General features: G+C 39.5%; 1 protein-coding gene and 1 pseudogene across 1 annotated transcript in view; one reads left to right on the top strand and one right to left on the bottom strand.

Moving 5' to 3' along the window:
- LOC101832221 (guanylate-binding protein 1-like) overlaps nucleotides 1-24,798 on the top strand; it is a 105,698-nt gene that overhangs the window by 71,338 nt on the left and 9,562 nt on the right. Inside the window, 7 exon segments of the mRNA XM_040751522.1 lie at nucleotides 20,280-20,407; nucleotides 21,077-21,186; nucleotides 21,492-21,688; nucleotides 22,391-22,639; nucleotides 23,394-23,501; nucleotides 23,504-23,673; nucleotides 24,290-24,376. Coding sequence (XP_040607456.1) covers nucleotides 20,280-20,407; nucleotides 21,077-21,186; nucleotides 21,492-21,688; nucleotides 22,391-22,639; nucleotides 23,394-23,501; nucleotides 23,504-23,673; nucleotides 24,290-24,376 — 1,049 coding nt within the window.
- LOC101832485 lies at nucleotides 391-15,797 on the bottom strand (annotated as a pseudogene).

Here is a 24,798-nt window from a genome sequence, read left to right as displayed (position 1 = left end):
TTTCACACTGGACTAGAGATGCCACATGACATAAACATGGCTCAATATTAATTTGCCTCTGATAGCTCAAAGTTAAATAGCTTTGGTATTGGATTGAGCATTGAATCAATCCACTAACACTGGGCTAGCAACATGTTCAGACACACAAATTGCTATTCAATACTTAATTCAATCAAGGTGGAATGTTACTAACTTATTTTTACGGAGAAATATTTTAAATCTTTGAATCTATGATAATCCATTTTTGTCTTATTTAGTATGATTATTAAGAAGTAGTTGTAACTACTTAAAATCTAGTAACATACGCATGCCTTAAACACATATTCATTTCCTCACAGCAATTTGACTTCCAAATTCTACTCTATGTAAATTTGAAAGAAAAATTACCACTTATTGTGTCATGAATCCTTGATTAACATCCTTGAAGGAATTTTACAAGAAGACCTTGATGGCTTTTTCTCACTGGTCCTGTGCAGGGTCTCTGTGGGCAGCTGCAACTTCTGGCTCATCTGCTGGTCATAATGGGCAATGGCCTTTTGCATTGAAGCTGCATTTTTTGTCTGGGACAAAGCCAGCACAGCATTCTCTATGCAAGGCAGATGCCCAATGCTAATGGAGTTCATATAGGTTACCACCAAACTCTTTAGTCCTACAACCGTGAAACAGATGGCAACATTTGCTACAGATGGATGATGACAACACTATTCTGTTTAATTTTGGATATGACAGTCACTGACGATTTAATGCATCAGTGTCTTTAGCATCATTTGAAAAAAACAATAAACAAATGTATCTCAGTCTCTACCTCATATTGATGGGATTAGACCTTCCTCTATGCAAAGATACTCTCATGAGGTCTGAGATACCAAAGGCTAAAAATGTGGCATTTGTTTGTATCTATGTCATATTTGTGTCCCTTTCATGTGAGCACCACTAGAACTGCCTCCATAGCTCTGTCACTTTTGCCTCTGTCACCAGCCATGTCCATAATAAGCATTTCATTTTAATTTAGTAAAAAAAACATTTACTCCCACTCAGAAATTCTCCATCAGGTTGTTTGTAATAAATTGCTTTACCTAAGACAACTTTATGTATGTTCTGATGGGACAATGACTAGTTGTCTGTGGATTTTATTTTAATGATGGATTAATTTTAAGAGTCATAAAGCAACAGTTTAGTTGCTGTCTGGTGAATATTGTTTTCTAGAGTATTTTAAAAAGCTTTTGTTTTTACCCCTTTTACTTCTTCACCATAAGAAAATATGATATACAAATCTTAGTACTACAGTGGTGATATGTTTATGTTTCTTCAAAGCTGAAGTTGGCCATTGTTATCCTATTTTAGTTTGGCCTAAATGGTGAGCAAAAGGACTAGGAAGGGACTCACATGGTCCATTGACCTTGATGCATCCTGAAAGCGTTTTAACCTTGGAACAGCATAACATGTAGGAACAGAACTCTGCCACTTGTTTCACAAAGTCAGAGTCCAGGTCTTGATCCTGCAGCGATTCCAGCTGGCGAAGCATTTTACCGTGCACTGGCTGCTCAAAGACAAAGCATTTCTTCTTTGGGAAGAACTTATGAATACAAAGCTGAGGCAGATTAAATTCTTTTAATATATCTCTTTGACCAGTTCCTAAATAGTGCAAAAACAGGATTTTCAGCCAGGAAATGGAAGGCAAGTATAAATTTTTAAATTTGGTCACATGAGCTTTGGTAGCACCCTAAAAGCTGACACAGAAGAATTATAAATTGAAGCCAGCATGGGTCAGGCAGTGAGACACTGAAGAGACAATGCAAAAAACAGAAAAGAGGGGTGATGTTTTCTTTAAGGATTTTCAGTCTAACAAAATCTTTATTTCTTTGTTATGTGTCTTAGGAAAAGAAAAATACTTCATTCTAAGTATTCAACCCACTTATTGTAGCTGGATTGTGTGTGGAGACAATATGTAAACTCAAAAGTACAGCACCATTTGATTTCCAAAGACAACTGGAAGCCTGGAGTCACATTGTTTCAACAGTTGGGCTAGGATACTGGTAACAATTTACCATTTTCAAATATATCTTCATATGTACTGTATTCCCTGTTTCAATAAAAAAGCCAGTCTTAAGAAGAAAGATTTAAAAATCTTTATAAAGGGAAAGGTGAAAGACAAATTCGTTCTTAGTACAAAAGAGAAATTGTTTGAGACAATCTATCAAATCATATATTAAGCACTAACCCTTAGGAGTAGCTAGCTAAAAGAAATAGAAACTGCAGATACATGAAAATTATACATAGAAAATCTGAATTCTCAGAGGTTTAATTGACAACCTCATTTAGCCATTTTAGGTCTGTTACCCAGTATAAGCTTCAGGGAATTCTCTAGGTATTCATCTGCAGAGATAGGTTTCCCATTTAATTTCAGCTCAAGAGAGAAGTCCTTCAGAGCCCACACAAATTCTGGAAAGAATCTCTGAAACTCATCTGAGTCCTCCACCTCATCCTGGTCAGGTGAGGACCTTGATCTGATTCTGTCTGTCAGTTCTGTCACATAGCTAATTAGCTCATTAAGGAAAGCCCCAGAAACAACCATAGCAACAAGGAATGCTCCAAATCACCATTCCACATAATCGCACATCTTCCTGGATCCTAGCCCCTAACCTTCATTTGTCTTGTTCCTAACATCAGTGCGAGCACTATAGGTACACATATGTGAAGGTTTTGTTTGTTTGTTATTTCATTAAACAAGAGCAAGAATGATGGAGCTAGTTCATGAGGTTATGTCACCCCACTCTCTATAGTGCCGATTTGACCCGCCAAGGGGATACTGCAGCTGGTCCAGGGCCTGCTGGTTGATGGGTCCCATGCTGTTATACACAAAGTTGCTACTTAGAAGTATAGCTGGGGCAAAGATCCAGTAGTCGTTCTGATTGTCACACATGGGTCAGGAGTTTGTCTGGTCTTATGTCATTTTTCAGATCAGCAGTGATCAAATATACTCAATTAGAAGGGATTTAGGCTACACTTAAAAAAAGAACATCTTTGTGACCTAGGCTAGGTACAAAACAAAGCAAAAGGGACACCAATAAACCTAAGGATGCTATCCACAACTCTTGCTGGGTGAATATTCTTGTGATTTGCAGTTTTAATTGTGGTGACTTTCGCCAGTGCTGCTTAGTCTGTTGTTAGTGTTTCAGTGCTACAGGATACCACACTACTGTTTTACAATCCAGTTCTGTGACAAGTTCCCTCATTATTGTAGGCTAAACATGGCGCATGTTATATAGTAAATATGAAATGGATGCTATGATGAAGTTAAAACTCTTTTTGAAATCTGGCAGTCTCAGTGAGAAGACTTGGTGGGTAAAAATGGCTTGTTGCGTAGCCTTGGAGCCTGATTTCAATCACTAGAAACTACATGGTGGAAAAGGCAACTGATCCCACATGTTTTTCTCTAACATTCATATCTGCATTGTAGCACACCCATCAGGCCACATTCATGCACAGGCACACACTCACACACTCTAAATAAAAAGACTTTTACAGAGGCATAGAGAACAGGGTAGAATACTCAGAGATGAGAGGATGAATTGAAGACTATATCCCCATTCCTTACTTTCTCAACGTCTCCCAGGCATTCAGTGTCAAGCACAACTAGGGTGTGGTCTGACTTCTGGGGATGAGGGACACACAACATCCAGTTCCCTTTGGTACAAGCCTGCACTGTGGAACCCAGAGCGAAGACTGAAAAGCAGAGAGGAAAGGAGGGATTAGATGTGTAGGGAAAAGTGCATACTGAAAGTGATAACAGAATTAACACACTCCAACTGGAAACATGGCTCAGTCGTTAAATATGCCTGCTTCTCTTGCAAAGAATCAGAATTCAGTTCTCAGAGCCTACATAGCAGCTCACACCATTCTATAACTCTAGTTTCAGGAAAACTTAAGGCCCTTTCTAGCATCCATAAATGCCAGGCATACATGTGGTACACAGGCAAAATACTTATGCATGTAAATTTAAAATAAATCTCTATTGAAAAATCAGCACAGTAAAATCAGAATTAACTGAAACCAAAGCTAGTACTGAGCTCACAATCAGAGATATAACAGAAAATCAGTTTTCACATATGCGGAATGCAAGTCACAAGACCTCCAAACTTGCACCAGGGTTCCATAGAAAATGTGTTTCAGGGTCAGTCTCTCATGAGCAGCTCCTGAGCCTGCTGTGTTGGGGACTGTGAGCGTGAAGCTGAGGCAACAGTGGAGACCCAGGAAATTAAACATGCCAAGACTGTGGGACGTCCACTGATGAAAGCTGGAGTTAGTGAGTAGACCTGACCCTAGAGAGAGCTGTTCTGTACTTTAAACTGCAGGGTCCGATATATAGGGTCTACAAGCTTATGTGTAGAAAAGGCCACCACATATCCTACATGCTGCACATGGAACTACAGGGTTTGGTGTTTACCCTTCTGGGTTGAGTCACACAAGGTGTGTTCTGTTCTTCCTATGCCCCCTGAACACTGTAAAAAGGTATTGATTCAGTGCCATTATATATTACACATTGCCTTGAGTCTCAAACGAGTCTTTGGACTTTTATATACCATTAGAACTCTAAGACTGTGGGGGAATTTTGAAGATGCAGCCACAGCATGTTGGAGCCAGGAGTACATTGTTATGGTATGAAGGTAAATGTTCCACACAGGTCCATGTATTTGGTCCCCAGTTAGTGGCACTGTATTGGGACATCTGGAAGCATTAGGAGGTAGGACTTGGCTGACAAAGGGCAAGCCTTTGGAGGTTACTGCTGGCCTTGATCATGGCCCTCTACTTTCTGGTTCCTGATCAGCCATGACATGAACAAGACACAGCATCCTACCACTACAGGTATGGCCACATAAGCCTGTCTCCCCTCCCATAGTGAACTGATATCCCCTGAACTTCTTTGTTACATTGTTTCATCAGGCATTTGATCAGTGATGAGATGAATACAATCTAGAAAGCCTGAAATCCTGGACTTAGTCAGGTGTCTGTGTAACTCTCTTCATGACACCATCATTCACAGTACTCAGCTGTCTTGTGTACACATGAGTGTATAAGGTGAATTTTGAAATTGTCTTTCACAGTGACAAACCTTGAATGTGTCACGTTAAATGAAAGAATCAGCCACAAAACCCAAATTTTTATGAGTCTACTTGCATTACATTACTAGGACAGCAAAATCCATAGATATAGCATGTTGAATAGTGGTATATGTGGCAATAAGCTAGTTCATGAAATAGATGGTGGAGATACACAGATGCACAATTTTGTTTAATGCCACAGAACTGGATATTTAAAAAATTCTAAAGAAGAATGATATGACTTAAAATAATAAAAAGTCAATATGTATCATATATGTATATATATTTATCCTTAAAGATAAGTAGAAATTTGTTTTTTTCTGTGACAGTTTTATGAACACCTTAAAGTTTATTAACTAATATATTAAATTATCTTTATTACTACCATTCTCCATCTAGGAAAGAAACAAGTTGTGGTTTTAGAAGAGAAACTAAGAGGTAGATGTGGTGACGTAGTCCTGTAATCAGGTCTCAGGTGGCAAAGGCAAGAAGATCATGACTTTAGTGTCAGCCTAGACTACATGCTGAGGTAAAGGCCTGCTGTGCTACACAGCATGGCCTGGTCTCAAAAATAAAAGGAAACAGACAAAGTAACAAAAACAAAAAGAATCCCAACATCCAACTGCAACCAGAAGTTTAAATTCTTGACAGTCTCATGAAGGAGGTAGACAGTGTAAGTGCACACTTGGGACACAGCACAGCTGTATTTGTGGCACTCACCTGTTTTCTTCCCAGCCAGCTTGTTCATCAAGTAGGATTTGCCTGTAAGGTAGAGGCAACAATGCCCCTCACTACAGGTTGCATGATGTCAGACAGGATCTCCAGAGCCTCTGGTTGGCTATCAGTTGACCTTTCACATTCTTGATAAGGCACATGGGGCCTGGCATGTGGACCTCTGCAGCCATTGTGCAGCCTAGTCTCCTGTCTCTAAAGGGACAGATGAAATTAGCTAGAATCTTATTCTTTCACTCAAAAGGTAGAGTTATGAAACTCGCAAAAAAAACCAATGATTAATTGTTTGATGCATGCCCTTATAATAATTTCTAGATATTATAAAATATATTCATTCTATTCATCTAAATAGTTATACCCATGTTGTGGACAGATTTTCTAGAGATTATATAATGTATATTGTAGTAGTTATTCTCATTATCTATAGAGTTAATCACATGCCAGTTGAGCAGGACTGATGCCTTTCCTGTGTGGGTGGGTCCTCTGGATGCCAGGAGCAGCCCAGGAAGACCAAGGGAGTGGGTGATGGGCGGGGGAGTGGTCCCAAGGGGATCCAAGCTAACCTGATGCTGGGGACGCCGGAGAGTGGTGTCTGGAAGGCCAGAATTCTTTTAAAATATTCTTTATTGATCACAAATTGTTTTTATAACTTTCATTGCAAGTATTTTTATACATGTTGCTATTTCATAGAAGTATATTTTCATATAAGCATATCTTGTGTGTTTAGCATACCACTGTGCCTTTTCCTTCTCTTCATACGTTCCCCTTCCACTTACCAAAAGTTTCCCTAAAGTTGCATTTTGACTTTGATGTCATATATACATATGCAGTTTTATATATCTATATGCAGTATAGGAGTTATATATTAAAGAAAACATACATCTGTTATTCTTAAACTGATTTAACTTGCTTAATGTGATTATCTCTGGTCACATTCACTTCCAGCACACAGCATAACTGTTCTCAAGTACTTCCTACCAATTTTTGAGACAGGATCTCTCAGAGAATGCAGAGCCCATCTGTTGGCTAGCCTGGCTAGTACACCCTAGGGAATCTCTTGTCTATCCCTGTCCTAACCTCAATGCTAGGCTTATAGGTGTGCACTACCATGTCTGGTTTTTTTTTATGTGGGTACTGTGATCTAAATGTAGGTGCTAGTGTTTTCTTAGCAAGCATTTTACCCACCTAGTCATGCACTTCCCTGTTGGGGAAGTCCTGTGCATTTGTCAATAAAGCACTGTCTGGCCAATAGGGAATCTAGATAGGAGAGACTAGGAGTCCAGAAGGACACTGGGTAGGAGAAACACGCGAGAGTCAACATGTAACGCCATGGGGTAGGAAGCCAGGAACTATTCTCCGGTAAGAAACATACTTAGATTAACAATTATGGGGTAATTACTTAAGTCAGAGCTAGCCAGTAAGAAACAAGCAAGGCCAACAGCTTCAAAATTAATATAGCCTCCTGTGTGTTTATTTGGGACTGATGCAGCGCTAGGACCAGGCTGGCAGGAAGGCTCCTCTCAAGGAAAAAGCTTCTCTTTACAGAATGGTGTCAGAGCGGGAATGAATTTCCACATAGAATGACAAAAGCTTTAAAGGAATTTTAGAAACAGAAGAACGGAGAGAAGCACAGATTTTTGATAGCAGCATTTTTCTCAGGTGTTTTGCTAGCGACAAGCTGAGATTCACGTGGCTTGCTTACCAGAGTCTTCCTGACTTGGCATAAAAAGAAAAAAAAAACCCAGCAAGGTTGTTTTAAGAGACTCTGCTAACGATTGAAAGGTGTGTAGGTACATCTGGAAGTGGCAGCTTTTGCTGGATGTCAGCATGGACTGAGGCGGTAAGCTGGAGTCACGCTTATGCCTGCCATCTTGGAAACGGGAGTTTAAAACAGCCGCGGTTTTACAGATAAGACACGTGGCCAGAAAAATGTAAAGATTTACAGTAAAGTCAGACTTGGATGAACAAAACCTCTAAAGGTTTACAGTGTGTTTAAAAATATACATGAGATTGAGAGATAAAATGAAACGGCAAAGTGGTATATAAATACAAAATCCGGCGTTGTGGTGGCAAATGCTGGTAGGATTTACTCCAGAGGCAGAGGCAGAGGCAGGCAGATTTCCAAAGAGAAATCCTGTCTCAAAGAAAAATAAATAAAAGTAAAATAAATAAAGTAATAATAGATAAATAAATAAGCCACATAAAGATGGAAAATACTCAGAGAGTCTGGATACTGTACGCTATTGTGTTTTTCAGTTTTTTCATTGCTAAGGAAGGAACACTACTGAAGTACACTTGATTATAAATGCTGCTGAATTAATTCAACTTATATCTTTTAAAAATGCCTTGACTTCAAAATTTAAGTATAAGTATATGTTACTTGGAAAAGGAGTTTTTATTTATGTTTCTAGAGAAAATGAAAAGCTGAGGATTCCTTCCAGGCTTCTGTGGTTTGACAAACCAAGACCCCCAGAAGCAGTGGACCAGGTGGTCCAAAAATTGAGACAGCTAAGATGATGCAGCTTTACAGACCCCGAAAATAAGGACTTATATGGGTTTCTGAGTTTTGTCATGATCTCCATCGTGTGAACAGCGCCCCCTTCCAGCCTTCCAGCATGAAGCAGTTTGGAATGAGCGAAGTCCTAGTTCCCATCTTGTTTATAAACCTTCGTTTTCATTTAAATGGCATTGTTTATAATTGGTTAATGATCACAACCAATCTCCTTTTAATGGTAAAAAGGGGAATTATGGTATGGGTATTATTTATTGATTCATTTATTGATACAAATTCAAGGTCAATTTTATGATGTGTATATTTCTCCTCTTGATTAAGTATTGTGCTTATACTGAACTTTTAAAATGTAATGCATAATTAAATACAGATTATAGATAGTTACTTATAATAGTCAGAATTTATAGTTAGGTAAGTTAGGTTTTCTAGATATACAGAAATATATTTGAGATAGATAGGCAGTCTTCAAACCTTTCAAAGACCTTCAGAAAATGGCATTTAAAATGGTTTAGGGTTTTTCTTGACAATGAGAAATGTCTGCTCCTGGCAGCACCAATTACATCTGAGAAGAAGATGGGCATCAAAGAAACTCATTATGGAGTTTGCTTTCAACATGGCAAGATTAGCCATTTGGGCAAGAAACTGCTCTTGCCTAGACTGCTTGACTGTTGCTGTATAAACTGGACATGCAGGACCCACAGGAAAGTGACTGCTGAACTCAGTCTTACAGGGTTCCTGCTTCATGGAAGAGTCTACGAGACTTTCTGCAGGACAAAGAAAAATGACTGACAGACTGCCAATGCAGATGGACAGTTTGAAGTTTCCTGCTTTGCTGAGAAATCTTCTGGACACATTGTGGCCTATGGGCTGAAGATGGATGCCCCAACGTTACAGAGTAACTTTGAGTGACTGTCCAGGTAGCAAGATTTCTCTGTCATTTCTAGTGTTTATATATTATCCTTCTGTGGTCTTTGATGGAGTTGAAGATAGATAGTTATAATTATAGTTTTCCTTAGTTATGATAAAAGATAAGCTACATATAGGACTTTGGACTCACAAGAATGAGATAGATGATATTTTCTTTAAATATTGCTAAAATATTGTAACTATGTTCTTATTTGATAACTGTTCTGTTATATATAATTTGCCTATGTTAAAGTTAAGACTTTCTTTTTGTTTAAACAGAAAAGAGGAGATGTTGGGGAAGTCCTGTGCATTTGTCAATAATCACTTCCCTGGCCTATCTAGGGAATCTAGATAGGAGAGACTAGGAGTCCAGAAGGACTCTGGGTAGGAGAAACACACGAGAGTCAACATGTAACGCCATGGGGTAGGAAGCCCGGAACTATTCTCTGGTAAGAAACATACTTAGATTATCAATTATGGGGTAATTATTTAAGACAGAGCTAGCCAGTAAGAAACAAGCAAGGCCAACAGCTTCATAATTAATATAGCCTCCTGTGTGTTTATTTGGGACTGATGCAGCTCTAGAACCAGGCTGGCGGGAAGGCTCCTCTCAAAGAAAAAGCTTCTCTTTACACTTCCCCCAAACGTTCTCCATCCCTTTAAGACACATTAACCACTTACTGTTCCATGGATTATGTCATCTTCCCAGTAGCAAGTTGTAAAGAGCAGCTTGGCCCAAAGGGCAGAACTTTCATTGGTGGGTACATGACCCAAACACCTGAATAAAATAACAGAGCAAGGTGAAAGATGGTCTGTTGGATATAGGCAAAGCTGGAAGCGAACAGTGTGAGCACATGTGGCTGTTTGCTTCCTCCTCATCCCCCTTTGGAATAAAACAGCTGGAGACAAAGTAGTGATGGTGGATTGTCTGGACTCACAGCAGCAGCAGTTTTGTTTTGTCCTGTGAGTATAGTACTTTGACCTAGATTTGTGTCACTAAACCGTACATTACCCAATTTGGCTTCCTTCATTAACTTATCCTACATTTTAGGCAGTTGAGGTGGAGTTTATCTATACTCGATAGTATTAAGAGCTGGTCAATACATGGAAAATAATTTTCATTATACTTGGGGAAAATCAACATCTGCTAATAGGAATATACAGTGTAAGTTTACAGTTACAGATAATTACAGCACCGTTGATATCTACAGATTACCTATCATCATTCAACGTCTATATTTAAAGCTATTGTTTCACATTATGCTTAAGAGTCATGTTACTATGTTGTCTCTTAATGTTTGGAACTGTCCCCATTACATTTTCAATCTTTGTTAATTGAAATATTTCCTTCTTCACCTATGGATTTGTGGATTCATCTCCTTGTCATGACAATGACTTCTTTCATCTTCAAGTAGAATATATACTTGAGATCTCCATGCGGGTGTATTGTTGATAAGGTTATCCATCACCAGTATCCACAAATCATGCCATTTCTCAAAGATTGAGCACTTTGACATAATGCACAACTTTACATTGTCTCCAGTAAGGAATGAGGCTGGCTGTCCCTGTCCAATAGTTCCATCTCTGCTAGCCTGGTTCTTAATTATGTGCCAAGATTTAGTCCCCTGGAAGTCATCTAGAAAAGTGACTGTATTTTGAGCAGTGCTGTTGATGCCTCTCTTGGAGTACAGATGTCAATGATATCCTTGGTGCACACTCTTGGAGATAAACATGGTATCAATGATCATACTGCACATTTTTGCAGACTTTTACGTTTCTGATGAGGGACCCAATTATTATCAACTAGAGTGACTCTTGTTCCCAATTCTACACTCTATTATTCTCTGTTGTGAATGGCAGAACAGCACAATTCTTTAGGCCTTTAACTTACGACAAGTGTGTGAGGCTTCCCATTCATGGAGATGCCTTATCTCATCTTGAAGAATTGGTCACTCCAGGAAGAATCTCACAAACTCATCTGAGTCCTCCACCTCACCCTGGTCACTTGAGGACCTTGATCTGATTCTGTCTGTCAGTTCTGTCACATAGCTTAGCAGCTAATTAAGGGAAATCCCAGAAACAACCACAACACAAATCAAAGCTTCAGGTTCACAATCCTGGATTAGTTTCACATCTTCCTAAGCCCTAGTCCCAAACCTCATTTTTCCTTCTCCCTAAACTTGGTGTGCACACTGTAGCTACATAAATGTGTGTTATTTTTATGGTTTATATTACCTTGACCAAGATGCAGAGTCATACAGCTGGTTCATGAGTATAGGTAACCCCAATCACACTGGTCCTGTTCTGACCTTCAAAAGGGGCACTGTAGCTGGTCCATGGCATGCTGATTGATTACCCCCATGCTGTTGTACACAAAGGTGCTGCTTAGAAGAATATCCAGAGAAAAAATCCAGCAGTCATTCTGGTTGTCACCCTGGAAGTCAGAACAAACATGGGTCAGGAGAAGTATTGGTTATTATGTCATTTGCAGATCAGCAGTGGTAAAACATACTGACTTCATTAGAAGGGCACATTTGCCTAAAAATTAAGAGGAATCTTTATGTCCTGCGCAATATACAAAACCAAACAAAAAATAGAAATACGCCTACAGATACCATCCACAGCACTTGCGGGGTGAACATTCTGTTGGTTTGTGGCTACATTTGTAATGATTCTCACTAGAGATGCTTAGTCTGTTTAGTGGGTTTTTTTGGGTTTTCTTTTTATGAGACAGGGTTTCTCTCTATTGTTTTGGAGGCTGTCGGTCCAGCCTGGCCTCAAACTCACAGGAATCTGCCTGCCTCTGCCTCCTGAGTGCTGGGATTAAAGGCGTATGCTACCACCACCCAGCCTGTAGAGTGTTTTAACCCTGCAGACTGATACCTAACTGTTTTGTGACCCAGTCTTCTGACTATTTTCCTCCTCTTTGTTGACCTAACGTAACTACGTGTCATGTATATAAAACTGAAAAAATTGCGATGATGAAGTTCAAACTCATATTGAAAAACTAGATTTCCAATGAGACTTGATAGAGAAAAATGCTTTCAGCCGAGTTCCAGCCAGAGATCAATCCTTAGAACCCAAATGGTGGAAAAGAGAAATGACCCCACATGCTGTCCTATGACCTCCACATGTGCATTGCAGCACACGCACCAGGGGACATGAGGTGCCTCCCTATGCTCAAGCAGCCAGACTATCTATCTCTGTCTCTCTCTCTCTCTCTCTCTCTCTCTCTCTCTCTCTCTCTCTCTCTCTCTCTCTCACACACACACACACACACACACACACACAAAATAAATGGATATGAAAGGTTTCTAACAGTACAGAGAACAGGGAAACAGTGTAGAATACTCAGAGATGAGGGTATGAATTGCAGACTGTGCCCTCAGTCCTTTCCTTCTCAACTTCTCCCAGGCTCTCAGTGTCAAGCCAGGTGTAGCCTGGCTTCTGGGAATGAGTGACACACCATATCCAGATCCTCCGGTGTGATCCTACACTGTGGAGCCCAGAGACAAGCCTGAAATGCAGAGAGGAAAACAGGGATTAATGTGTAACAACAAATTCTTCCTGAAAGTAATAATAAAATTAGGACAATCCAACTGGAAAGATGGCTTAGTTATTATGTGTGCTTGCTGCTCTTGAAGAGAACCATGGTTCAGTTCTCAGCATCTATATAACAGCTCAACTATGAAACAACTCCTGCTTCAGGGAACCTTATTCCCCTTCTAGCATCTGTGAATTCCAGGCATGAATGTGGTACGCAGTCAAAATACTCATATAACTAAAATTAAAATAAATAAATCTCTTTTGAAAAATGAGCACAAGCCAGTCAGGAGGATTAACTCAAACCAAAGGTAGTACTGATCTCACAGACAGAGACAAAAGAAATGTAGTTTTCAGATATGCAGAATGCTACTTATAGCCACAAGGCCCCCAGACTTGCACCAAGGTGTAGCATGAATTCTTTTTTTTTTGGTTTTTTGAGACAGGGTTTCTCTGTAGCTTTGGAGGCTGTCCTGGAACTCACTTTGTAGACCAGGCTGGCCTTGAACTCACAGAGATCTGCCTGCCTCTGCCTCCCGAGTGCTGGGATTAAAGGCGTGTGCCACCAGCGCCTGGCTGTAGCATGAATTCTAATTGGTCTTAGTACATAAAACTCAGAGTTTGTTATCAGGTGTGAAAGCTGAGGGTTCAGAAAAGCAGAGCAATTAACCACTAGAGAGTTTGTACCTCAGACTGCATCCTCAGACTGAATCATCTTCCCTTCTGTCTTCTCCCACCTTATATTCCTCTCTCTACCCAGCAATATCACTTGTCTCCCCCTCCCTAGTGCTGACATTAAAGTTGTGGTATCCTAAGTGCTAGAATCAAAGTTTTGAACTCTGTTTCTCTTTTAGACTGATTCCCTCTCATGTAACCCAGGGTAGCCTTGAACTCCGAGAAATCCTTCTGCCTGTGTCTCGAGTGCTGGGATTAAAGGTGTGGCCACCACTGCTTGACCTGTGTGGCTAACTAGTGTCTTATCTCTTAACTGGTTGTGTGACTAACTAGCAGCTAAAATCTGTATTCTGATCTTCATCAATTCTTTATTTATTAGAGCACAAACAAAATATCTCTACACCAAGATTCCATAGAAAATGTGTAACAAGGTCAGTCTCTCATGTGCAGCTCCTGAGCTTGCTGTGTGAGGCTGTGAAGGTAAAGCTGAAGAAAGTTAGAGATGCCAAGGAAGTTAGAGATGCCAAAACTGTGATGTCCATTGAGGAAAGCTGGAGTCAATATGTGTACCTGGCTTGGAGTCCTTTTGTTCTGTAAACAGCAGGACTCTAGCGCCAGAGTCAGTGGAGTGATGTTGTCTAGAGAAGGCCACAACATGCCCTACATGCTGCACATGGAGTTACTGGTTTTGGGGTTTGCCCTTCTGGGTTGAGTCTTGCTAGGGTGTGTTCTTTTATTCCTATCTCCTTTAACACAGTAAACATGTGTTTATTCTGTGCCATTGTATATTACAGACTGCCTTGAGTCTCAGTTGAGATGATGGAGTTGTATGCACCATTACAACTCTAATACTGTGGGGACTTTTGAAGATTCAGCCACAGCATTTGGGGTCAGGAGTATGGTTTGAAGGTAAATGTTCATCACAGGTCCATGTATTTGAACACTTTTTCCCAATTAGTGTGTCTGTATTGGAAGATGTGGAAGCATTAGGAGGTAGGACATGGCTGACAGAAGGTAGACCTTTGAAGGTTATTGCTGGCCTTAAGAGTGGCCATCTGCTCTCTGCTTCCTGGTCCTTCATGAACAAGCCACAAGCCCCTTCTAGTATGCATATAGTCACAAAGTCCTGAATCCCCATCATAGTGTACTGATATTCCCTGAACTGTGAGCAAAGAAAATCCTTCTTCCTTAGATTGTTGGTGTCAGTCATTCAATCAGTCATGAGACTGATACAATCTAGAAAATCTGAAAGCCTGCACTCAAATGAGTGTTTATATAACTATCTTCATGTCAGAATCTTTCAGAATACTCACTTATCTTGTCTATAGTCGAGTGGATAAGGCAATTTTTGAAACACCTTTATTACAGTGATAAACCTTGAGGTATCATACCAAGAGAAAGAAGCAGTCACACACACACACACACACACACACACACACACACACACACGCACACATGCACGCATGTATGCACGCATGCACACACACCATATTTTGTATAAGTTCACTTGTATGACATTCCTAAGGCAGTAATATTCATAGTAACAGCATGTGGGATAGTGGTATAGGATAGGCAATGAGCTATTTCTAGAGATGGATGGGGGAGACATAGAAGCAAAAATTTGTTACCCATAGAATTACATACTTAAGAAAATTATAAAGACAAGCTTACAATGTATTATTTACAGTAATAAAAAAGTCAACACATATAATCTAGACAGAGTTTTTAAGCAATAGAGACCCACTAATTCTATTTGAATATTTTATCAATGCCTTAAAGTTAGCTAACATGTAAATTGAATTATCTTTATTACTGTTTTTCTACATTTGTTTTAGATAGTAAAGTAGGAGCTAGATGTGGTGGTGCAGTCCTGTAATCAGCACTCAACAGGCCAAGGTAAATAGATTGTGAGTTTAGGGTCAGCCTGGACTACATGCTGAGCTAAAGGCCTATTTGAGCTTTATAGCATGACCTTGTTTCAAAATTGAATGCAAACAGACAAAGCAACAAAGTGTGAGGAATGAAAAGAAACCCAACATTCAACTGTGACAGGAAGGTTAAATTCTTCACACTCTCATACAGGAAGTGACATTAGTACACCCTTGGGACCCAGCACAGCTTTGATGGAGGCACTAATCTGTTTGCTTCCCTGACAGTTTGTTCATCAAGTAGTATTTGCCTGTGCAGTAAAAGCCCACCATGGCCACCACTATCACTGGCTGTGTGATGTCAGACAGGATCCTCAGAACCTCCTGGTTGCCTATCAGTTGCCCTTTCCTGTTCTCATTGAGGCACACAGGGTCTGGCATGTGGACCGCTGAGGTCATTGTAAGTCTTCTCCCCTGTCTGTAGTGGTAGAGATGAGATTAACTACAATCTTTTATTTTTACTTAGAAGGTAGAGCTATCAAGTTCTTTAAAAAAGTACAACAGTGCTATGTACATAAGAAACATAGGTGAAAGAGAATCTGTATAATTTTAGAATCTTATAAAATATTAATAAAGAATTATCTTAATAATGTAACAGTGACAACATCTACTGCTGTCACAGCAAAAATATTCCATTTAATTTAACACTAAAAACTTCCCTTAATAAAGATTTTTACACCAGACATCAAATGTAAAAGGACTATCAGATTGAGAGACATTATTTTATATAGTAGCTGAATATAATTAATTACATATTCCATTACTCATTTCTCTTTAAAATAAAATTAATTTATTGATTTTACATCCTGACCAAAATTTCCCCCCCTTCTCTCCTTCCATTCTCCCTGCTCCCCAATCCATTACTCCTCTGTTTCTGTTCAGAAAGGGCCAGACTTCCAATGGGTATCAACAGAACATGGCATATCAAGTTGTGGTATGGCTAAGAACCTCCCCTGTATTTAGGCTAGGCAAGGCAATCTAGTATAACAAATAGGTTCCTAAAATCTAGCCAAGGAATGAAGGACACCTCATGCTCACATTTTATGTTTCCTACAAGTAGACCAAGCCATAAAACTGCCACAAATATGTGGAAGGCCTAAGATGGTCCTGTGTAGGCTCCCTGAATGTTCATTCAGTCTCTGTCAGCCCCTACATGCCCAGCTTAATCGATTCTGTGGGTTTTCTTATGATGTCCTTGATTTCTATGGTTCCTACATTCTGTTTCCCTTCTCTTTAGCAGTATTCCCTGAGGTCAGCCTAATGTTTGGCTGTGGATCTCTGCATCTGCTTCCATCAGTTACAGAATGAAGGCTCTCTGATGACAATTGAGATAGTCACCAATATGATCACAAGAGATGACCAGTTCAGGCTACATATCAATTGCTAGGAGTATTAGCTGGGATCATCCTTGTAGATTCCTGGGTGTTTCCCTTCCATCAAGTTGCTGCCTGATACCAAAATGTCATCCCCTCCTTTCTATTCATCTTTCAGTATGCTCTCTCTCCATCCACTGCCCAACCTGACCCCTCATTTTTCTAACCCCAACCACCTCTAGGATAACTCTTCTGTTTCCTTTTTCAAGGGAACTCCATGTGTCCTGCCTTGGGCCCACATTACCTAACCTCTCTGGTTCATTGCAACATACAGCTTGCTTCTGTTTATTTATTTATTTGTTTGTTTGTTTTATTATTACATTGCAGCTAATTTCTATTTATAAGTGTATACAATGTTTGTCTTTGTCACCCTGCGTTAACACACAGAGGATGACTTTATTCTATTTCTATCAAATTATCTTCAAATTCACTGATGTCATTGTTTTTTATGAGATTGTGTTTAACAATTGAGTAATAAATACTCGATTGTGTAAATATACCACATATTGTTTATCCATTTTTCCATTGAGGAGCTTCTAGGTTGTTTCTGGATTCCAACTATTACAATAAAGATAATTGTCCTTGTGGTATACTTGAATTTCCTTTTTGTATATACCCAGGAGGGGTATAGCTGGGTCTTAAGGAAGACTGACTCCATATTTTCTCAGAAACCACCATATTGATTTCCAAAGTTGCTGTACAACATTGTGCACCACAATCAACGTAGGAGTGTTTCCCTTACTTCACATCCTCTCTAGCATAAGCCAGCATTTATTTGTGTGTTTGATCTTAGCCATTCTGAAAGGTATAATATGAAATCTAAGAGTCATTTTGATTTGCATTTCCCTAATGGCTAAGGATGTTGAGCACTTATTTATGGATTTCTTTATGCTTTGAAATTTTTCTGCTGAGAATTCTCTGTTCAGGTCTGTTCCCCAGTTTTAAAATTGGGTTATTTTGGTTTTTGATGTCTAGTTTTCTGAGTTATTTATATACTTTGGATATCAAGTTGGTGAAGATAGTTTCCTATTCTGCAGGCTGCTCTTTTGTGTTGACAGTGCTATTTGCCTTACAGAGCTTTTCAGTTTCATGAGTTCCCATTTATCAGTCTTAGTGTCTGTGCTTCTGGTGTTCTATTCAAGAAATTTTCTCCTGTGCCAGGTGTTCAAAGTTTTTTCAAACTGTCTCTTCTATTTGGTTGAGAGTAACAATTTAAGCACTCATTAGTTATAATGAATAAAGACTCCTAGGAATTAAGGCTTCATTGTTTGATGCATGCATTTGTGACAGTTCCTAAAGATTTTAAAATATATTGCTTATACCTATCTGAGTATTTATAATCATATAATCTATCTGCAAAATTAATTGCATTACATTGCCTTGTCATTCCAGAGAATGCACCAACATGTACCAACATAAAGTTTCTCTTGTTTTGCAAAATTGATGAAATTATGTAACAGTGACTCTTACAATGACATGGTTTCACAGTAGCAGTATGCTGAAACTGCTAAGCAGCAAATGATCCAGAACTGAAAGAGGGTATTGAGTGCACCAATGCAAATCCTGTATAGTTCAAAAATCAACCATGAAATAAGTACCAAGAAATCAGGGAGCTGCTCAAGACCACTAGAAAACAAATGTCTTAAAACACGACTTGCTTCTCATTTAGGTTTTGTGTAGTATTTTGTAGAAAAAGGAGAAACACAAAGAGGAGGAAGATCAACACTGGGAATCAGAGGCTAGGAGCTGGTTGTGTAAATCAAAGTGATTGAGCAAGAATGTGATGAGATGTCAGAGGAAGGCCAGAGCTTCAGGTCCAAAGTAGAGTCAATGAAGTTGTGATCCTCAGAATCAGGAGCAGCATCAGATAGAGGTTCAAGTTTCAAGCCCTGAGCAGAATAAAGGGAGCCAAGAGCCCAGACCTGGGAGCAGTGTCAGAGGGAGGCTCATCTTCAGGCCCAAGAGTGAGGAGTGATCACTAGGTGAGAAGATGGCAGAGGTTTCCAGCAGTAGCTTCCACAAACTATCACAAAAACTTCCTCTGGGAATGAGCACCTGTGTCCCTGCCAGCATCCACTGCCACTAGGAGGTTGGAGACACCTGCTAATACATCAACCACTGGACTCTCAGCCCCATCTACACCTCCAACAGGAAGAGTGTTCTGGAGCTTTAGCCCCACCTGCACCTCAAGGAGTGACAACCTGAGCATTTGGCCCTAGAGACACCCATCTGAGTCCAGGCTTTCAGATTTTCTGGGCTGTAATCATCTCACCACTGATCAAATGCCTGATGAAACTATATAAGCAAGAAGGAATTGCTTTGCACACAGTTCAGGGACTATCAATCCACTATGGCAGGGAGACAGGATTTTGTGACTATATATGTAGTGGTAGGAGCTTATGTCCTATGCATGTCATGGCTTATCAGGTAGAAGGGACCAGAGAGCCATAAGCAAGACCAACATCAACCTCCAAAGGCCTGTCCTCTGCCATTCAGGTCTTACCTCCTAATGCTTCCACATCTCCCCACACAGACTGGGGCCAAGTGTTCAAATACATGGACCTGTGATGAACATTTATCTTCAAATCATAATATTGTACTCCTGGCTCCAAAATGATGTGGCTGCATCTTCAAAATTCCCCACTATCTTAGAGTTATAATGGTGTATAAAAATATACCATCTCATCTGAGACTCAGGGCAACCTGTAATATAAAATGGCACTGAATAAAAGTTCCCATTTACAGTGTTCAGGGAGATAGGAAGGACAGAACTCATCCTAGCAAGACTCAAGCCCGAAGGGTAAATACCAAGCCCTTCTGTGCCGTGTGCAGCATATAGGAGATATGGTGGCCTTTTCTACACATCAGCTTGTAGACCCTATCTATATGGTCCTGCTGTTTTCAAGACAAAAGGGCCAGCTCTACTCACTGACTCCAGCTTTCCCCAGTTGACATCCCACAGCCTTGGAATCTCTAACATCCTCGGTCTGTATTTTCACTTCAGCTTTACCCTCACAGCCTCACACAGCAAGTTCAGGAGCTGCCCATGACAGACTGACCCTGATACACATTTTCTATGAAACCCTGGTGCAAGTTCGGAGATCTTATGACTTGCATTCTGCATATGTGAAAACTGAATTTCTCTTATGTCTCTGATTGGGAGATCAGTACTATCTTTGATTTCCATTTATTCTCCTGACTGGACTGTGCTTATTTTTCAATATGATTAATTTTAATTTTATATGCATGAGTATTTTGCCTGTATACCACATATACGCTTGGCATTCACAGATGCTAAAAAGGGGCATAAGTTTCCTGAAACCAGAGTTACAGACAGGAGTGAGCTGCTATGTAGTTCCTGTGAACTGAACTCTAGTCCTCTTCAAGAGCAGCAGGCACATTTAATCACTGACCCATGTTTTCAGTTGTAGTGTGTTAATTCCATTATCACTTGCAGGAATCCCTTAGGCCTACACATCTAATCCTTCTTTTCCTCTCTGCTTTTTAGGCTTCTCTCTAAGTTCGACAGTTCAGGCTCACACCAAGGGCATCTGGATATGGTGTGTCTCTCATCCCCAGAAACCAAACCACACCTTAGTTCTGCTTGACACTGAGGGCCTGGGAGATGTTGAAAAAGTAAGGACTGGGGACATAGTCTGCAATTTATCCCCTCTTCTCTGAATATTCTACACTGCTCTCGATGCTGCTGTAAAAACATTATTATATTTTTATTTATTTAGTGTGTGTGACTGTATGCCTATGGGTGCATTGCATGTGCCACAGGCATATGTGAAGGTTGGAGTAAAATATATGGGTTGTCTAGGAATTGAACTTAGGCTCCAAGGCTGGGTAGCAAGACTTATTTCATACCATGTCTTTTCTTTGAGATGGTCAGTTTTCAAAAAGTGTTTATCTTCATCATAGCATCTTTTTCATATGTACTATATACATGTGCCATGTTTGGATTTCAATAATGAGGGAACTTGCTACAGAACTGGATTGTTGAACATCAGTGCGGTAGCATGTATTTCTGAAACACTAACAGCAGACTAAGTAGCCTCAGTTAAAATCATCACAAATAAAACCACAAATCATAAGACTGTTCACCCAGGAAGAATTGTGGATGGCATCCTAAGGTTTACTTGTAATCCTTTTGTTTTATTTTGTATCTTTCATAGGTAACAAAGGTGTTTTGTTTCATTTTTAGGTTAATGTCCCTTCTAATTGAGTGCATTTTACCACTGCTGATCTGAAAGTGTCATAAGAACAGACGAACTCCTAACCCATGTGTGTTCTGACTTCCAGGGTGACAACCAGAATGACTGCTGGATCTTTGCCCTGGCTATACTTCTAAGCAGCACTTTTGTGTACAACAGCATGGGACCCATCAACCAACAGGCAATGGACCAGCTACAGTATCCTTTCTGAGGGTCAGAACAGGACCAGAGTGAGTGTGGTGACCTACCCTCAGGAACGAGCTTCATCACTTTAGCTCTTGGTTAATGAAATAACAAACGAACAAACAAAAAAAACCCATCATATATATATATATATATATATATATATATATATATATAGTGCTCACACTGATGTTAGGAACAAGACAAATGAAGGTGAGGGGATAAGTTCCAGAAAGATGTGGGATTATGTGGAATGGTGATGCTGGAGCTTTGGATGGTGCTATGGTTGTTTCTGGGGCTTTCCTTAATGAGCTAATTAGCTATGTGACAGAGCTGACAGACAAAATCAGATCAAGGTCCTCACCTGACCAGGATGAGGTGGAGGACTCAGATGAGTTTGTGAGATTCTTCCCGGACTTTGTGTGGGCTCTGAGGGACTTTTCTCTTGAGCTGAAAGAAAATGGGAAACCTATCTCTGCAGATGAATACCTAGAGAATTCCCTGAAGCTTACACAAGGTAAGAGACCTAAAACGGCTAAATGAGGATGTCAATTAAACCTCTGAGAATTCAGATTTTTCTATGTATAATTTTCATGTATCTGCAATTTTTATTTCTTTTAGCTAACTACTCCTAAGGATTTATGCTTAATATATGATTTAACAGATTGACTCAAACATTTTCTCTTTTGTACAAAGAACAAATTTGTCTTTCACCTTTCCCTTTTATAGCGATTTATTTAATCTCTCTTCTTAACTGATTTTTGTATTGAATCAGGGAATACAATACATATGAAGATATATTGAATGGTAAATTGTTACCAGTATCCTAGCCCAACTGTTGGAACAATGTGACTCCAGGCATCCAATTGCCTTTGGAAATAAAATGGTGCTGTACTCTTAAATTTACATATTGTCTCCACACACAGTCCAGCTACACTAAGGGGTTTGAATACTTACAATGAAGTATTGTTTCTTTTCCTAAGAAGCCTAACAAAGCTCACAATGTTTTGTTAGAGTGAAAACCTTAAATCAAACATAATCCCTATTTTCTTTACTTTTGCTTTGTGTTTTTAGGGTCTCACTATCTGACCCAGGTGTCCTGAATTTGTAATCCTCCTACCTCAGCTTCTATTATGCTACAAAACTCGTATGACCAAATTTAAAAATGTATACTCACCTACGCGGTCCTGGCTGAAAATCCTGTTTTTGCACTATTTAGGTGCTGGTCAAGGAGACAAAGTAAAAGTGTTAAATCTGCCTCAGCTTTGTATCCATAAGTTCTTCCCAAAGAAGAAATGCTTTGTCTTTGAGCAGCCAGTGCATGGGAAGAAGGTTGGCCAGCTGGAATCCTTGCAGGATCAAGACCTGGACTCCAACTTCGTGGAACAAGTGGTAGAGTTCTGTTCCTATGTATTCAGCTGTTCCAAAGTTAAAACGCTTTCAGGAGACATCAAGGTCAATGGACCACGTGAGTCCCTTCCTAGTCTTTTTGCTCACCATTTAGGCCACACTGCATGAGATATCCATGACAACCTTCAGATTTGAAGAAACATTCACATATCACCACTATAATGCAAACTGTAGATGGTAAAGGATTTATAACAGATTTTTTGTATCAGATATTCTTGTTGTGAAGAAGGAAAAGGGGTACAAGATAAAACATTTTAAATTTCTCTAGATCACTGAATTCACCAGACAGTTACTAAACAAGTATAGCTCTTAAAATGTAGACATCAGTACAATAAAATCCACACAGAGTTAGTCATTGTCATATCAGAACATACATAAAATTCTCTTGGGTAATGCAATTTATTCTAATCAGTATGATAGGGTATTTCTGACTGGGAGTATGTGTTTTATTACTAAATTAAAATAAATGCTTGCTAGGGACAGGACTTTTGACACAGAGAATCATGACAGAGGTATGGAGCCTGTTCTCATGGTGCTTGCATTGAAACAGACACAAACATTTCCATAGACACAAGCTGATCTAATCTCCATCCAGTATTCTTAGACTAGTGGTCTCACAACTCATGAGAGGATCTTTGCACGGAGGTCTAATCCCATCAATGTGAGGTAGCCATTGAGATGCTTCTGTCTATCCTTCATCCAAATGATGCTAAGAACTCTGATGCTTTAAGTCATCAGTGACAGCCATATTCAGAATTAAACAGAATAGTGTCGTCCTTCAGTACCAAATGTTATCTGTTTCATGGTTGTAGGACTAAAGACTTTGGTGGTAACCTATGTGAACACCATCAGCTGTGGGAGTCTGCCCTGCATAGAGAATGCTGTCCAGGCATTGGCCCAGACAGAGAATTCAGCTGCAGTGCAAAGGCCATTGCCCACTATGACCAGCAGATGAGCCAAAAGTTGCAGCTGCCCACAGAGACCCTCCAGGAACTGTTGAACCTGCACAGGGCCAGTGAGAAAGAAGCCATCAAGGTCTTCATGGAAGACTCCTTCAAAGACATTAATCAAGTATTCATGATACAATTAGAGGTGATTTCCCTCTCAAATTTACCTAGATGTAGATTTTGGAAGGCAGTTTGCTGTGAGGAAATGAAATCAGTGTTTGAGGCAGGCTTATGTTACTAGATTTTAAAGTAGCAACAACTAACTCTTAATAATCATACTAAATGGGACAAAAATGGATTATCATAAACTCAAAGCTTTAAAATATTTCTCCTTCTTAATATGCTAGCAACATTCTTTCTTCATTGGATTAAGGACTGAGAAGTATTTCGTGTGTCTAATCAAGTTGCATGTGCAGTTTCAGTTTACTTATTCAATGTTCATTCTAGCACAGCTATTTAAACTTGAACTATAGGAAAATTAACCGTGATTCATGTTTATTTCATGTGGTATCTTTAGTTGAATGTGATGTCAGTTTACCTCTAAAGTTGTAAATCTTTGCTCCAAACTCCATTGCCAAGGAGCAAGAATGATGTCAGTAAAATCCTGGCATCAGAAGAAATATGCATTTATAGTTAGTGCTTATAAGTTTTTCTTTGTTTTTTCTTTTGTGTTTGATTTTGTTTTTAAGAAATGCATCAGAAATTCCAAACTCAGGCTTCTTTCCCTTCTTAATTATTTTCTTTTCTTTTTTATATCAAAGACCTGGCTAGATGTAAAGCAAGAGGAATTCCTTAAGAAGAATGAAAAGGCATCCTCAGATCACTGCTCAGCCTTCCTAAAAGGCCTGGTATTATAGAACAATTCTGCATCTAGCTCTTATATAGATACTGGGGACTTCAGCAGAGATATTCCGGACCTAGCCATACACCCACCTCCACCCTTGACTAAATTTATTAGACTAAGATTCAAAGCCTTAATAACATATTCAGAATTCATTCCTGTGCTGCATGTTTATTTAAGGGGTGAGTATGAGGATGTATTAAAGTCTATGGTGGTAAAATTTGAAGAAAAAACACATAGTTCTCTACAGAGGTTATTTTCAACTGTGGAAAAAATCAACACTGGTAACTTAGGGTTATCAATGCAACTGTTACTTAACTAAAGAGACAACAAAGAGAAATGACCACAGCTGCACAAGAAAAGGTATAATTTGGGGAGCAGGCTAAAACAATTCCAAAAAAGGAAAAGTAAAGGCAACCCTCTGAACAT

The sequence above is a fragment of the Mesocricetus auratus genome, unplaced genomic scaffold (genome assembly GCF_017639785.1).
Source record: "Mesocricetus auratus isolate SY011 unplaced genomic scaffold, BCM_Maur_2.0 Super-Scaffold_100009, whole genome shotgun sequence".
Taxonomy (NCBI): domain Eukaryota; kingdom Metazoa; phylum Chordata; class Mammalia; order Rodentia; family Cricetidae; genus Mesocricetus; species Mesocricetus auratus.
This window is presented reverse-complemented; position numbering and strand designations above follow the sequence as displayed.